At 43.1% G+C, this 17584-nt stretch overlaps 1 protein-coding gene and 1 long non-coding RNA gene across 5 annotated transcripts in view; one reads left to right on the top strand and one right to left on the bottom strand.

Annotated features, from left to right (window-relative positions):
• ZRANB2 (zinc finger RANBP2-type containing 2) overlaps positions 1-5582 on the bottom strand; it is an 18560-nt gene extending 12978 nt beyond the window's left edge. For 2 of the 3 annotated variants that reach the window (XR_013966800.1, XM_080802974.1), the window contains exons 1-4: positions 5474-5569; positions 2683-2735; positions 2483-2591; positions 1329-1411 (exon numbers count right to left, since the gene is read on the bottom strand). Coding sequence is in view for 2 of the 3 variants with exons in the window: in XM_080802974.1 (XP_080659100.1) it covers positions 1329-1411; positions 2483-2591; positions 2683-2735; positions 5474-5529 (301 nt within the window). In the remaining variant the exon portion in view is untranslated. Of the gene's footprint in view, positions 1-1328; positions 1412-2482; positions 2592-2682; positions 2736-5473 lie in introns of all 3 variants that reach the window. The other variant, XM_080802973.1, reaches the window with a different exon arrangement.
• LOC308342501 lies at positions 5121-17584 on the top strand. Of its 2 annotated transcripts, none has more exons than XR_013966801.1 (4): positions 5121-5703; positions 7790-7896; positions 9896-9997; positions 17114-17584. It is a non-coding gene; the product is annotated as an uncharacterized lncRNA (long non-coding RNA). The 2 variants fall into 2 exon arrangements; XR_013966802.1 differs by having other exon boundaries at positions 5184-5952.

Raw genomic sequence — 17584 nt, 5'->3', positions numbered from 1 at the left:
AGCAAAGAAAGAAAACTTAAAGAGACTGGATCTTGAAGAAACTCAACAAATATTCTGTGGCCAGGGAGATGATGATGAATCTAAAAAGGACACAAACTACCAGAGGTGTGGAAAGAAAAAAGATCAAAAAAGATAAAACATATACTTTAAAGGTGAAGGAAGGAAAAAAAAGGGAGACTCTTATGAGAAGGCTCCAATCTACCCAATCAATTTAAAGGCCAAGAAATGAGAAAAGTGGGATAACATTTGAGGATTGAAAAAGAAAAAAATATCTAGGACACTGGACTATAATCTCACATTGAGAGATTATTATTAAAAAAACAAACAAAAAGAATTAAAAAAAACAAAAAAGGGGGAGAATAAAACAAGAATTTGTGTTGCAGCCTCGAAGGCTTGGTCCAGGTGATTCTGGAAGGGCTAATGGGTCTCATACCCTCAGAAACCACACAGTGTAAGTGGTGTAAAGTTCTCAAGGAAAAGAAAACAGCGAAGTAGTTTAGTAAGTCTAAGTCTGACAATGCTAACTGATATAGAAGCCTTTGATTATGTGATGTCTGAGTCACTACATGATAAAGTCAGATTTGATAATGTGGTTGGGTTAACTGCTGATAACTGAAAAACTATATTCGATTAGGTAAATATTTTCATCTCACCACATAGAACACACAAAGCCAAAGGTAACCTATTACTTAGGCCAATGGTTACCAAACACGACCCAAATCACCTACAGACTTTGGGACACACACCCAAAGAGCTTTCACAGTTCTGTTTTGAAATCTGTTTTTAAAAAAGTTTCTCAAATGACACCAAGGCACAGCTAAATTTGAGAATTACTGCCTAACCCTTAGACAATTATCTTAAAAGAATTGCCTCTCTGCCCCCCCCCTTTTTTTTTTAAGATTATTTATCTATTTATTTCTTTGACAGAGAGAGAGAGAGCACAAGTAGGCAGAGCGGCAGGGAGAGGGAGAAGCAGGCTCTCCACTGAGCAGGGAGCCCGATGTGGGACTTGATCCCCGGACCCTGGGATCATGATCTGAGCCAAAGGCAGCTGCCCAATTGACTGAGCCACCCAGCATCCACTCTCTGCCCTTTTTCATGTCACTATTTGTCAGCATAGGACTCTCTAATACTGTACTTTGTAAACTGTGTTATTATTAAACAAAATGTGATCTTTTTTGGGTATGAGAAAAATACCAAGATAAAAACCTAAGGGCAAAACAGACAGAATCTTCAACTACTGTGCTCTTGTAAGAGAAAATGATAGAACTGTCAATTAATTTTTAGTTTTTCTAAAATCATTTAGTTAGAATGTGATTGTATTTTACCTGTCCTTTCTTCTAATTTAGCATACTTTGGAGTATTACACATGTTACACTCTGATCTTCTGGCCCAATTCACATTACTGCATCTTTAGAAGAGAAAAATACCAAATTAGTAGGCTATAATACAACAGAAGAAAAAAAATGAATTTTTAGACATTCTAGAATTTTAAAATAAAAACTAGGATGAAATCACTACCATAAAGAAACATTTATTAAGAATATTGCAAACAAAATGTACCAGTAGTGGACATTTTCTGAAGAGAAAATATGGATTCCAACAAAACACTGAACTATTTAAGCAGAGAAGCAAAAGCTATATAGTTTGAGGAGTGCCTGTCATTTTTTTTCCAAAATATGAGGCAAATTATACCTACAGAGATTTTGATGCCTTCAGGGGAAAATTCATTTTAAAGGTTTCACTAATTTTTCAGTCTCCAAATTCACCTCAAAGAACAGTAAAGTTATACCCTCCAAATAAAGTTAAATTTTTTTTGAGGACTAAGTGCAAACACTGAATTTCACAGCATATAAAATCCAGTGACTTAATCTGTTGGAGAATTCTCCAATACAAATTTACTATTGGATCAGAAATTTATGTAAAACCCTCTGCTGATTCAGTCCTTTTTCATATATGCGATTCATCTGTACAACAGAAAAGATGAAAGCTGGAAAAAATCTATACAGAACTTGAAAATCAAAAGTATTAAGGAATACTACCTAATCAGAGATAATTATGGCACACAACTTATGATTCTAAAACTACCTTGTAAACAGGCAAAATGAATTTTGTAGTGTATTTCATATTAATGATAGAGACTAAAAATTTTTGAGGTTTTTCAATAGAAAGAAGTAGGTTTTGGTAGTTTTAAATAGCCCTTCTTTTTTTTTTTTTTTTTGGAATGCAAGCTTACCTTAAGCATTCATTTACTAGTATACATAATTCATCACAGTAAAAACCAATACCACCCTTAAAAAAAAAAAAAGAATTTAAGAATTCTTTATACTAGTCTGTCAGATAACGGACTAAACAATCAATGTATCTTTGATTTAAAGGTTTCCTTGGTTTGTCAATGTGACTAGTAAGAATTGGAAATACTAATAAGTAAAGGTTAGACATATTATTATGGAAGAAAAAGTGGATAATTTAAAACACATACGTTTTGCACTGCCAGTCATTAGCACTAAAAAGGCCTCGGCTCTTTTCTGCGAGTGTCTTCCCTATTTCGGTACCCCCAGCTTTCATCATCTTAGCCTCAGTTGTTTTCTCTGAAAATAGGAAAATAATGCTTTACACATCTGGGGAAATTAAAAAAATGGTCCGTATATAGTTGTAATAGTAGCTTCCTTAAATGCTTACCTCGACCACATCTATTACAGCTGGTTCTTCTGGCAAAGTTTACATTTCCACATCTGAAAATAAAGAAAAAAAAATATAGAGATACTATTTAAATCTACAGAATTTTAAAAATTCTATATGCACAACTTTTAATGTGTCCTTATTATATACCTGCATCCAGAACTTCTAATGCCATCTCAGTCAAATCACAAAACAAACAAACAAAAAAACCAATCCCCCCTCCCCAAATCCTTGCAATGAGGTGGAAAAAACATATGATTTAAAATCACAAGTCCAGGATAAAATATTCCAATCTTTCGCTAACTGGTTATGTGATCCTGGTTAGCCATTTGACTAATGTTCAGTGACACTAATGTTCAGTGTTCTATTGGCATCTACCATTGATTATAACAAAATCCCTCTGGCAAAGCTGAAGTGAAATAGGACTCCACTTCAACAATTACTGAAAGGCACCGAGAATTAAAACAACTTCAAAATAAATCCTAGTACAGAAAATAAGAAGATAGGTACAAAAATACATTAAGTATTGTAAGAAATACATAATCCTAAAGATGGACCAAGTGGGAAAATAAAGATTAATCAGAGACGGCTTCATGGGTCTCGACAAAATCTTTTTACAAACGAGATGGAATGTAAGGAAAGAAGACAGGTTATACTAACTAAAAGTGTGAGTAAGTTCAATAATTACAAGGAAATGGAGTTTTCTAGGGTTATTTACCAAACCTCTGAAACCTAGTTGAAAAAAACCACCACAACCAATAAACTCAACATGGTGCAACACAATATCCCTTTGTTTATATTCAGCAAACATAATTAAAAACAAGAAAAATATCAGGTTCTCTAACAATGGTCTTAAAAGTGCATCTGTAGGGGCGTGTGGGTGGTTCAGTGGATTAAAGCCACTGCCTTCGGCTCAGGCTCAGGTCATGGAATCGAGCCCCACATAGGGCTCTCTGCTCAGCAGGGAACCTGCTTCCTCCTCTCTCTGCCTGCCTCTCTGCCTAATTGTGATCTCTGTCAAGTAAATAAATAAAATCTTTAAAAAAATTTATTTAGCTGGTATAAATGTTTAAAAAAAAAAGAAGTGCATCTGTATATTGGTAAAAGCCTGTTAAATGCTCTGAATGACATGCAAATCTTAAATTTTAAAAAGCTGATTTCTTTTAGGTGTTTTACTAGAATGAAATAAACGTGTGAATTATGGAATGGGCACTAAACTGAGCATTCCATATAATTTTTAGACATTTCCCCCCTATAAATCTATGCCTTATGACCCAAATAAGCACTGAAAATATATCCTGAATATACACACTGTAGAAATAATACTTCATTCACATAACTGTAACAGAGGTGAAGGTACTCTCTTCAACCTACTTCAAGTATTTGCATATGCTGTCATAATGACACCATCAAAGGCGCATCGTTCTACAAGTAACCGACAACACAAAAATCACAAGTTTTTTATCTTCTGAATGTTTTCAATAGTCTGTATCACTTAGGCCAATGTTATTTGTAGCATATGAATTTTGTTCTATTCAATACTGTTAGGCTGACCTGATCCTTCAGATAATCCCAATCTTCATGCAAATGAGCCATCCATTTATTATTAAATAAACACAACAATATTTCGTTTAACTACTTAAAGTGTGGATAGAAGTCAAATGTTGGGGAAATAAGGATTTAATGTCCTTTAGGGACAGTAATTGATTTAACTTTTCTAAAACTACTACCAATAGCTAATAAGAGTATTCACATTTAGTGTATTTTGTTGTTCTACACATTATACTATCGTGTATTCATTAAAATGGAGCTATTCTATACCAGTTTTTTAAAGTTAAATAACCTACTTACATGGTCTGTAAGCAATAGAACTGGAATTAAGCCCATGTTTGTTTCAAAGTTTCTCCTCTTTACTACCACTAACTATGATGTTTGTAGCTAACAATATATCAGATTTTTATCTGAATGTGAGTTGTGCTTTCCATTTTTTGGACAATTACTTTCCATGTATTTCCAAATAGGTACATTTATTTGAGCACCCTTCAAAAGAACGTGGCAATTTAATGGAGCACACTGGCTTCAGCAACAATGTCAAAATAGCTCAGCTACTGAAACACGTGCTTCTCTGATGCAGGAATCTCCAGGGCTGAGCAGGCAAAAACACAGGCCTCTCGCCTTTAACAAGGCGATTGGTCCAACTCTTGTGGGGAAATTATCAATAAAGAGAAAAAAATCAGAATTTCTTAAATAGAAGAAAGGTAGTGTTTAGGCAAGGGGGGGGGGAGATCACAAACAGTAGGGAACAAAACTGAAATTAAAAAATTAAAAACAAAACAAAACAAAATACCCCAAAATCCACGGCAAATTATGAGAAGCAAAAGGACGAGTTCGCGAAAGCAGCTTCCCGCGAATAAAAGTTCCGCAGGAAAAAGTCACGTGGGGCATATCCAATAGCAAGCTGGCCTCGACTCTGGAGATTTCCTTATCGCTGAAACCTGGCCGAGGCGGGGGTGGGGTGTGGAGGCAAAAGGTAGGCCATCTCGCTTTCGAAAAAGAGAGGCTGCCTTGGAGAGACAATGTCGAGGAAACCTGGAGACCTATTCAACACAAAGGCCCCCGATAGAGCTCAGAGAGAAGAGACAGGAGCCTCCTTCCCGCCTGGGAGCTGGCGGTTCGCCGCCTCAACCCGGCTTGAGGTACCAGAGACCGTGAGAGCGGAAAACGCCGAGCGAACCTGGAAAAACTTCCACCGATAAACCCTGCCTCAATTCGGGACCCTTCATGAACTCACTTTTTGTCAGGGCAAATCCAGTCACCGTCACTGACTCGGAAATTCTTGGTCGACATCTTGGACGCCGCCACCACAGCCACCCGCAGCTACGTCTTCGCAGGAGGAAGCGGGCTGGGGACTTTCGGCACTCCGGGGCTGTCCCCACGACGCCTGACTCCAACGCACCACTGCACCAGGGCTTGATAATGAGGACACTCGGCGGGGATTGAGTGTGAACGTTATAGTCCAGAGTAAGATGCCTGTGCGATTGTTTTCTGGCCGAAGGAGTTACAGTGCAAATGTATTCTCTAGAGCTAAAGTAACAGGCGCCGCAGGGGCAGCCCAGGCGGGAGGCCTTCGTGGCACTGGAAGCCTAGGAGAGCCCCCTACAGGCGGGAGGACCCGAAAGAAAAATACTTCCGCTCATATGGGCGGAGCTAGGAAGCCCAGGCGGAAGTGACTGTAATCAGCTTTGAGTTTGGGGCCGCGGATTGCTCAGGGTAGGTTTAGCGGGTGAGGTATGATGGACTAGTCGAGTATTCTACGAAGTTATTTTAATAGTTATTTTAATAAAAGATTCAGAACTCTGTTCTTTAATCATGCACTCAGCACACGGATATCACTTAGAAACTTACTGGTTTTTGACGCGTACGTCGATGTAACATAAGCAATGTACACGTGGGAACCGACCAATAATTTTAGAACTAGGATATTGCCAGTATTGTTAAAATTATCAGTGTCTTTTACCCCTTGCTTTTCTCCAGGGTTAACATGCTCCTCTATTTGGGTTTATTCTTTTGCTTTTTAAAAATTCATGTTTCTAAACTGTTGAGCTTTACAAGGATAGTTGGTTGTTATGTTTTTGGTTTTGTTTTGTTTTGTTTTCACTCGACAGTGTACTTCCAAATTCGTTTTAGGTTGTTGGGTATATTTTGCATGTAGTTCCTTAATTTTACTGCTGTATACTGATAATATTTCTTTGTGTGGCGGTTTATCCCTTCTATTTAACAGGTTTGTCATTATAAACAGCGGTGGTATAAACATTCTAATGCACAGATTTGTGTACCAAAATATAAGAATTTTTCTAGAGTATGACGTATACCTAGAGAGAACATTTTCAACTACTTCGTAGTTATAATAAGTGCTTTAAAGTCTGATGATTTTAACATCTTAGTCATTTAGGGGTTGGCAGCTGCTGGTTGTTTTTTTTTTTTTTTTTCCTTGAGAATTGGTTATATTTTCCCACTTCTTTATATATTGATTAATTTTCTTTGTTGAGTAATTGTAGTTTTTATCTTGGATATTTTGCATGGATCCTGTTAAAGGCCTTTGGGGAATATTGGTTACTTTGTTTTGTTTGGGGAGGTGATCAATCCAGTTTGATACAGTTCCGCAAGCTCAGTCTCACTTTCTGTGTGTGCTGGTCCCTATCAGTTCAGTTTTCAAAGGCTTTGTTGTTCTGCTTTGAGTCTGTCCTATACATACAACACGGAGAATTATGTTGGAACTTGGGCATTACATTAGTTCCCCTTATTTGCAGTTTTGTTTTCCCTGGGTTCAGTTACCTGTGATCAACTATGAAAAGCAGAAGATTCTGACTTACCTCAGAAGGTCAAGGGTAGCTTAACACTGTGTTACGAATGCCTATGTCATCCACTTCACTTCATCTCCTCTTATAGGCATTTTATCATCTCACATAAAAAGAAAAGGGTGAGGTATGCCTGGGTGGCTCAGTCATTTGTGTGTCCGACTCTTGATTTTGGCTCAGGTCGTGATCTCCAGGCCATGAAATGGAGTCCCACATCAGGCTCAGGGCTCAGCACAGAGTCTGCTTGAGATTCTCTTTCTCCCTCTTCCTCTGCCCCTCTCTCCCACTTGCACATGCTCAATAAATAAATAAATAAATAAAATCTTTTATAAAAAGTATGAATGCAGTACAAAAATATATTTCAAGAAAGACCACATTAACATAACTTTTTTACAGTAAATTATTATAATTGTTCTATTTCATTATTAGTTATTATTGCCTAATTTATAAATTAAGCTATAAATTAACATAGGAATGAATATATAGAAAAAATGTACATATAGGGTTTTATATACACAGTTTCAGGCCTCTGCTGGGGGTCTTGGAACATATATCCTATGAATAAGGGGAGACTAATGTAGTTTAAATTGTAGTTCAGTTCACATACCTTTTGCTATACAGCTTTGTGTCTTTCCTGCAAATGCTTAGTTCAGGTGTGAGAACAGAATTTATGAGAGTTTATGCATAGAATTAGGGGGTCCCCTTCTATAGCTCTTTTTGATATTCATTTCATGCTCTCTGTTTTGCAGGGACCCCTCTTTGTGTCCCTCTTGCCAGAAATAAGACAGTTTTCTTGGACTTCTAGCTGTCTTCCATAGCAGCAATAGCTGACTGGGGCCCACACTGGGGCAAAGAGGTAAGAGAAAAAAACGTGGATTCCCTCCATGCCCTTCATACCACAGAGACCTCCTTTCCTAGTTCCCTTGTTTAGAAAGATAGAGTTTCTCTTGGTCCGAGTCTAAGGCCCAACTCTCAAGTAAAAGCCCAGAGGGAGAAAAGGAGGCAGGGGGGAAGCCAGGTGTTCCACCCCCCCAACCTTTGGCTCACAGAAACCCCTTTTCTCCATTTATCCTGCTAGAAATACAATATTTCTCAAAAGAAAAAAATACAATATTTCTCTTCATTTTTGCTGCCTGTGTGACCGTTAGTTTTATTTGAGACCAGGCCTGAAGTCAGAGCTGTGGGAGAAAATAGCAAAAACAAACAGGGCATTTCTCCAGCTTTGATTCTCCCCAGTCTGCCCATCTTTGTTTACCTTTCAGAGTCCTCAGGTAGTTGCTTTTTTTAAAATTTTGATCTGAGCTTTTAGCTGTAGTCAGCAGGAAAGAATAGTGATCTTACTTCATCTTGGCTTTGGCAGTGCAAATCAAGGAAATGCAAATTACTACTATATACTCATCAGAATGATTAAAATGAAAAATTCAGGGATGCCTAGGTGGCTTAGTAGGTTAAGGGTCTGCCTTCAGGCTCAGGTAATGCGGGGCTCCTTGCTCAGCAGGGAGTCTGTCTCTCCCTCTGCCTGCTGCTCCCCCTGCTTGTGTGCCCTCTCTCTGACAAATAAATAAGTAAAAATCTTTAAAAATGTTATAAAAAAAAATGAAAAACTCAGACAATTCCGAGTGTTGGAGAGGGTGTGGATCAACAAATTCTTATACATTCTTATACACAGTGGTGGTGTCAATTGATGTGTCTCCTTTGGAGAACATTTGTCCAGAACTTCTGAACATATGTATACCTATGACTCTGAAATTCCATTCCTAAGTATATTCCCAACAGAAATGCACATAGGTTCACCAGAGACGTATATAATAATGTTCATTATTACACATTCATAATAACCCCAAACTAGAAATTCCCAGTTACTTATTAATGAGAGCCTAGATAAATTGTCATATATTCACCCATTGGGATATCATATATAGTGATGAAAATAAATTACAACCACATTAAACAGTGTGGCTGCCACTGAAAAGTATAATATTGATTGAAAAAGCCAGATACAAACTAGTACATTTACATGAAGTTCAAAAGCAGACAAAACTAATCTAAGATAAGGGTTGCCTTAGAACATGGGAAGGAAATAACAACTGGAAGGGTGTATCAGGGGCTTTTTAGGATCCTGGTAATATTTGTCATGATCTGGGCTCTGGTCATACAGTTATCTTTTTTTTATAAATACCCACTGAGCTGCACACTTATGACTTGGGGATTTTTTAAAAGAAAAAGTTTAAAAAATACTTATATTTACCTATCTCACTTATCCAATCATTCAGTAGATGCTTTTTAAATATTGTACCAACTTGAGAGACAAAGGGTGTGTTCACAGACTAACTTGTGACATGTTATTGAGGCTGATAGAAACCCCCAGGCCTCAGCCCCTTCCTGTCTGCTCCTCCCAATTGCTCCTGCTGAGGCAGAAAAAGACCAAATGGCCATCCCGCTTGGTTAAGAAAAGAAGTTCCCTGGGATGACTTAGCACTCTCCTGAGACGCTTCCTTATAGATTATACTTCCACGTAAAGGGGGCCAATCGGCCCTGAGAGACTGTGAAAAAGTCCCATTACCATCCCCCATCACCTGTAACCATAAAAACTCACCCTTAACCCTGCTGGGTGCTCAGTCTTTGGGGAATGATCCCACTAGCCTGCCAACAATAATAAAGCTGAGTTCTCCCAGATTTCCATGTGCTGCTTGAGTTTCCTTGGTCGCTTCAGATTTTCCCCAACATTTGGTTCCCTGACTGGGATACCCAACTCCGCTGGCCCATTGTGTCACTGGTGTGGGACAGGAAATGAGCCGTGAAGGACAATGGAGTACATACCCTAGGGTTTAGGCATGTCCTACGGATTTTGGCAGACCCAAAGATGGGTTCTCCCGGACAGCCGTGGCTCGCCTCCGCCTGCTGGACCAACAATAGGAGACCGAGGACAACTGGCTGGATCCACCCGTCCAGACCAGGTAAGCCCCGGGGCCACTGTCCAAGTCAGACCCATCCATTGGGGTTGGGAGGGGAGCCTGATCACCTCCCATTAGATAGGCATATCCAGGGGGTTGTCCAACCTGCTTGAATGTGAAGAGGCCTGACTATGTGAATCCGTATGGCTCTACCGCTTCGGCCACGGAGTCTGAGTGGGCTGCACCCTGAGTCTTGCAGAGTGTCATATGGCATAACGGTCTTCTACTCCACGGAGTAGCCTGGTCCAGGGCTTATACCGATAGACCTTAGCTAAGACCCTCCTAAGTTCCCTCTAGGGATTCGAGCAGGACAGCATCTGAAAGAATATCCTACCTTTGTCTGCGACATCATTCACGATGGGAAGGAAACCCAGTAAACCCGCTGTCTTAGACTGCATGCTTAAAAACCTTAAAAAGGGCTTCAGTGGTCACTACTGGGTTCATATGACCCTGAGATAACTCAGGACCCTCTTTGAGCTAGAATGGCCTAGTTTCGACATTGGATGGCCCTCAGAAGGAACCTTAGATTTGCTCACCATCCGACGTGTTTATCATGTAATCACCAGAAACCCAGGGCACCCAGATCAGTTTCCATATATTGACTGCTGGTTAGAAATAGCTAGAACTCTTCCCCCATGGGTACGGTTCTGCATAAATAGTAAGGGACAGTGTAGGATCCTTGTTGCTTAACCAGCCAGAAGTACTTGGAATAAAGCCATATATCAGGGGACCTGGAGGAAGAGCTCCCACCACCGAATGTTCCTCCATGCCCCCACCGACTGCTCCTGAAGTGAGACCCGGCACCCACCACCCTTGGTCTCCCCACTGCCACCAGTTCCATAGGGATGGAACTGGTTGGAACCTGCCTCCTCCCATTCCAGCGCCAACTGCAGCCTCTCCAACACCTCTGATTCCACCAATGGCCGCAGTCTCCCTGCTGCCTCCGGTTCCCCAACCATCAGTGGTCTTACTACAAGCCTCCTTACCACCCCTTAACCACCCCCTTGTGATGGGGACTCCTCCCCAGAACCTGAACCCCAAAACACCACGTACCACCTCCAAACACAGGAGATCCCAGCTTACCAAATGCCCCTCTGTGAGATTGAGGTCCTGATATGATTGGTGCAGATGGCACCCCCCAACCAGATCGGCCCATCATCTATTATCAGCCTTTCACCACTTCCGACCTCCTAAACTGGAAACATCATACTCCCGCATATTCAGAGAAACTACAGGCAATGATTGACCTCATGGAATCCATCTTCCAAACCCACCGACCAACATGGGAAGATTGTTAACAGCTCCTTTGCACCTTGTTCAACACCGAGGAGAGAAGAAGAATCCTTCAGGAGGAGCGTAAGTGGCTTGAGGAGGTGGCTCCAGCAGGCGTTACGAATACCGAGGGATGGGCTCAGGGGTCTGCACTGGACAATCAGTCCGACTAGGACTTCAACACGGAAGAAGGCTGTAATGCTATCAAACGCTACCAGGAAGCCATCCTGCGAGGTCTCCGACAAGGTGCCAAGAAACCTACCAACACGTCAAAGACAGCTGATGTGACTCAAGATGGGGAAGAAACTCCTGGTAATTACTACGAGTGGCTTTGCAAGGCTTTCCACATATACACTTGATTTGATCCAGAAGCACCCGAGAACCAACAGATGGTAAATGCAGCCTTTGTGGCACAGTCAGCTCCTGATATCTGTTGCAAGCTCCAAAAACTTGAGGGTTTTTCAGGGATGAACATCACCCAGCTACTAGAAATAGCCAATAAGGTCTATTGAAACCTAAGACTTTAGCAAAATGCAAGGCTGAAAAGAAGATGAAACAAAATGTCGCCCTGCTGACCACAGCCCTTCAACAAAACTCTCAACTACGAGGACTGCCAGAACAGTTAAGAGGACAGCCTCAACAATGCAGAGTCCTCAAAAAGGATCAATGGGCATACTGCAAGGAAATGGGGCACTGGAAGAATGAATGCCCAAATCAGAGGCCAAAACTATTCAAATCCCCCACCTGACCTGAAACCCAGACTAACTGGGATCCAGACTTTATCAGACTAGCCAACATAGACTAGGACTGACGGGGAATGGGCTCATTAACGTTAGGCCCCCTAGAGCCCATGGTTGATGTAAATGTGGGGGGAGGCAAAAGATCACTTTCATGGTGGACACCGGGGCAGAACACTCAGTAGTAACTACACCAGTGGCACCCCTTACAGGATGAACCATAACCATCATGGGTGCCACAGGGAATTGAGCCACAAGCCAACCCTTTTGCCAATCCCAAACTTGTAAACTAGGCAGACACATTGTGTCCCATGAATTTCTATATGTTCCAGAATGCCCACTCCCTTTACTGGGAAGAGATTTGCTTTCAAAATTAGGAGGACAAATCTCCTTCAGATATTCGGACAGGCCACCATGAGTCTAAAACCCACCAGATCTCAACTCATCTTGTCCCTCAACACACCCCGGGATGAAGAATGGAACTGTTCAAACAAGAACACCCTGAGACAAACCCTGAGGCCTACTGGGCTGCAGTACCCAGTGTATTGAGCAGAAGATAACCCTCCCGGACTTGCCATCCAGTAAGCTCCGGTCATTATAGAACTAAAGGCTGGAACACAGTCGCAATGGCAAAGGCAGTATCTGATCTTACAGGAAGCCCAAATAGGCATATAGGCCCACCTAGAGCAACTAAAAGAAGCAGGCATTCTGGTCAAATGCCAGTCTCCCTGGAACACTCCACTGCTCCCAGTCAAAAAGCCCGATGGTGCTTTTGACTGTCCAGGACTTGTGTGCCATAAACCGGGTTGCTCAGACTCTACATCTGGTGGTGCCAAACCCCTATACCCTCTTAAGCCAGATACCGCCGGTCGCTGCCTGGTTTACCTGCCTCGATCTGAAGGACGCCTTTTTCTGTATTCGCCTAGCCCCAGTAAGTCAACCTCTCTTTGCCATAGAATGGACTGATGTCAGCTCGGCACGCCAGATGCAACTCACCTGGACCAGACTTCCACAGGGGTTTAAAAACTCACCAACAATATTTAGTGAAGCCTTGGCCTCTAACTTGGCTGACTTTCCCAGGGAACAAACTGGCTACACAGCACTCCAATATGTTGTTGACCTTCTCATTGCCAGCCCAACTAAGGATACTTGCTGCTGAGCAACACTCAACCTCCTACATCACTTATCAAAAAGAGGATATCAAGCATCCTAGAAAAAGGCTCAATTATGTAGACAAGAGGTCAAATACTAAGGATTCATGATAACTCAAGGAAGATGGGCCCTCAGCACCGAATGAAAAGCCATGATAATTAACATCCCATGGCCCACCACCAAAGAAGCCTTTCATGAGTTCCTGGGGGCTGCAGGATTCTGTAGAATCTGGATACCAGGGTTCTTAGTCATAGCCTGGCCCCTATATGATTCACTAATGGGACTGGACAATCAGCCTCTACAATGGGAAGACAGACAAGAAAAGGCCTTCAGATAGCTCAATGGCTTGCTTGGAAAGGCCCCAGCCTTAGGCCTACCCGATACCGGGAAACCCTTCTGTCTGTACATGAGAAAAAAAACAAAACTGCCTTAAGACTTCTAGCCCAACCAGTAGGCCCTTGGGTGAAGCCCATTGCATTTCTGTCAAAAAAATTAGACCCTGTCACCTCCAGATGGCCTCCTTGCCTACGGGCTCTGGCAGCCACCATACTCCTCATCAAGGAGGCTGACAAGCTCATTCTTGGACAACAGTGCACAGTAAAAATTCCTTACTCAGTAATCACTCTTATGAACAGTCAGGGTCAGAAATGGATAACAAACACCAGGCTCACTCAATATCAAGGGTTACTTCTAGAAAATCCCACATAAACCTAGACTGTGCAGGCCCTCAACCCAGCCACATACCTCCCAACGGTGGAAGGGGAACCAGAACATAACTGCCTGAAGATCATAACTGAAATCTGTGCCACCCGGCCGGACTTCCAGGTCTCCCCTTTGACAAACACCGACCTTACCCTGTACACTGATGGCAGCAGCTTCCTAAGCAATGGCCTAAGGAAGGCAGGTTATGCCGTCGTCATGGCTATAGAGGTCCTAAAAGCCAAAGCACTCCCTGTGGGATGGTCAGCTCAGAGAGCTGAACTCTGGGTCCTCATCTGGGCGCTCTTACTGTCTAAGGACAAAAAGGTCAACATATATACTGACTCAAGATACATCTTCGCCACTCTACATATACATGGGGCAATCTACAAAGAAAGAGGACTCCTCACATCTGATGGAAAAACCATCAAAAACAAAAATGAAATCCTCCAGTTGTTAGAAGCAGTATGGGTGCCCTGGAGCTTAGCCGCCATCCACTCTTGGGGACACCAAAAAGGAGATGCTGAGCTTAGCTGACCAGGCAGCCAGGGAAGCTGCCCAAGACGGACAACCTGCCATTATAGCATCCATTACCCCTTCCTTACAAAATCCTACTTATACAGCAGCTGAAGATGACTGGGCCAAAACCGAGGGAGCCATTCACCATCCCCAAGGGTGGTGGATCCTCCTGGATGGGCACTTACTCATTCCAGCAAACCTCACCCCCATGCCGTCACTGAATAACATTCAGCTTCACACTTGGGAAAAACAGGGCTTGAAAAACTGCTGGCAAAACATTTCTACATCACCAGACTTGCAACCTTAATGCAGGTTGGTCACAGATTGGTGCGCCACTTATGCTAGACACAACCCCAAAACCAGACCTTCCCTGCCCCCTGGAGTACAGTGCACAGGGATAGCTCCCTTCGAAGGCCTGGAAGTGGACCTCACAGAGATGACCCCTTACCGAGGTATAAAATATCTCCTAGTTCTGGTCTGTACCTTCTCAGGATGGGTAGAGGCATATCCAACCCAGACCAAGAAGGCCAGAGAAGTCACCAGAGTACTCCGGGAGGACATGCCTTGGTACGAGATCCCACTTACCATACACAGTGACAATGGTCCGGATTTTATCTCTGAAGTTCTACGAGAGTTAACTTCAGCCCTAAACATCTCCTAGAAACTCCAAACAGCCTACCGGCCTCAGAGCTCAGGGAAAGTAGAGCGTATGAACTGTACCCTCAAGGAAGCCCTATCCAAATTACATGCTAAGATCTCCTTAGGGTGGACAGATCTACTTCCCTTAGAAGTACTCTGCTCCTGTTGTACCCCTCAGAAAAATGGATTCTCCCCATTTGAAATACTCTATGGCAGGCCACCCCCACTGTTGTCTTCTTTTCCGGATAACCTTAACATCTTAGGAGACACACGCCTCCAGGACCAACTATTATCCCTAGGAAAAATCCTCGCAAAATTACATGCCCACATATTAGAGGGCCCCTATATCTCTAGGAACCCCTGTCCATTCTTTCCACCCTGGAGATAAGGTCTGGGTAAAAGATTGGAAACATGAAACCCTTCTCCCAACTTGGACTGGCCCACAGATAGTAATTCTCATTACTCCTACTGCCCTCAAGGTTAGCAATATCATACCATGGATCCACCATTCGTGAGTTAAAAAGGCAAACCCAGGCCAAACTACCTGGACCCCACATCCGTCACCATCAAACCCTCTGAAGATCACTGTAAAAAAGGGCCCCTAAGCTCTGAAATACATCCTCTCCTTTCTCAATCCACCTGGAGTTTCATGTCATGGCTACTAAGTTTCCTCTGCCACTTCCTGCCAGGTACCCCCACTAACCCAACACCATATGACTGAAACTTAAGCCAGACTTTGGGAGGCCAGGACAAAGTCCTCCGTAACCAGATCACTGACGACTGTCCTACCTTCCAGATAGCCCTATGTCAACTCCTGGCACCATACAAGGAACAAGTGCTTGAAGGGAGGCTATGTAAAGAACAGGGACACCAGATGAAACTTTGCCCAGACCAGGGGTTAGAAGAATGCAGAGAAACCTTTTGTGACCAATGGGGGTGTGAGACCATGGCCCCATGGGTGACATCAGGCAACCTTCAGGACTCCCCGATATACATGTCCCAGGCCAACCAAACACTCACAATTACCCAACAGAACTGAGGAGGCTCCTACTGGGACCGGCCTTGACGCTGGCGACTGTGTTTGTATGTTTCTGGGAGGGACCCTGGAACGACATTCACTCTCTGCCGGGACAGAACCACTCCACGGCCCAGGTTCTCTTCTATAAACCCCACTCCCCCAGGGCCAACCATTCAAAACTATACTTGTCAACTCTTAAACACCTCCTACCACTTATGGCTCAACTCAACCCATTCCCCTACTGGTTCCACCTGCTGGGTCTGTCTCCCCTTGACTCGATCGGCTTTCTTCAGTATCCTCATTCCTCCTAACTGGCCATTGCCCAATAATACAAGCCCTTTGAGTTTTGGCCCCATACAAAACTCAGTCCCGCTGCTCCCAGCTAACAATCTAACCTGCTTTCTTCCCCCAGTTGCACCGAGACCCTGACCCAGGCTGCCAGAACTTCGCAGCTCCTCTACCTTACTGCACCCCTGGCATTTTCCTCTGCTGTGAAAACAACCTTCTCTTTAGGTGCCACAACGAAAGTAATGCCCCTTCTGGTTGCATACTTATGTTTTTGTCCCCGTCTGCGTCACTATACTCAGACTTCCAGTTCCAGTCCCAGGTCTCTCTTCACCACCAAGGCCAATGGGTAGTAGTCTTACCGTTCCTCCTGGGGGCCAGAATCTTCGCTGATATAGCTACTGGCACATCGCACCTTGGGACTTCCCTTAACTTTTACTTCAAGCTTTCACAGGAACTCAGCGATGACATGGAACGTATCACAGATTCATTAACATCCCTCCAGACACAACTCTCCAGTCTGGCAGCAGTAGCCTTCCAGAATCGGTAAGCCCTAGATCTCCTCATTACTGAAAAGGGAGGAACCTGTCTCTTCCTACAGGAAGAATGCTGCTACTATATCAGTCTGGATTGTCTTTCCAAGGTTCTTGAGCTCTAGGAACACATCCAGCGTCGTCAAGAAGAAATCACATCTTGGGGTTTCAACCCACAATCATGGACATCCTGGCTATTACCCCTAGCAGGCCCTTTATTGTCCTTACTCCTCCTAGTTACCCTCGGTCCTTGTCTCCTCAACAGCCTCGTCCATTTCATCAGAAATTATCGTCTCTCAACACAGGACTGCCCGTATCCTGGCCCTCCGAGGATACGGTACCTTAAATCTAGATAATGGTGATCTCTAGGATACCCCTGCCGATCATCGAGAGGGGAGATATGAGGAGGATAGAAACCCCTGGGCCTCAGCCCCTTCCTGTCCACTGCTCTCCATTGCTCCTGCTGAGACGGAAAAAGACCAAATGGCTGTCCTGCTTGGTTAAGAAAAGAAAACAAGTTCCCTGGGATGATTTAGCACTCTCCTGAGATGCTTCCATGCAGATTTACTTCCACATAAAGAGGGCCAATCGGCCCTGAGAGACCGTGAAAGATGTCCCGTTACCATCCCCCATCACCCGTAACCATAAAAACTCACCCCTAACCCTGTTGGGTGCTCAGTCTTTGGGGAACGATCCCACTGAGCCCGCCAGCGAAAATAAAGCTGTGTTCTTCCAG

Source organism: Martes martes (assembly GCF_963455335.1).
Source record: "Martes martes genome assembly, chromosome: 4".
NCBI lineage: Eukaryota > Metazoa > Chordata > Mammalia > Carnivora > Mustelidae > Martes > Martes martes.
This window is presented reverse-complemented; position numbering and strand designations above follow the sequence as displayed.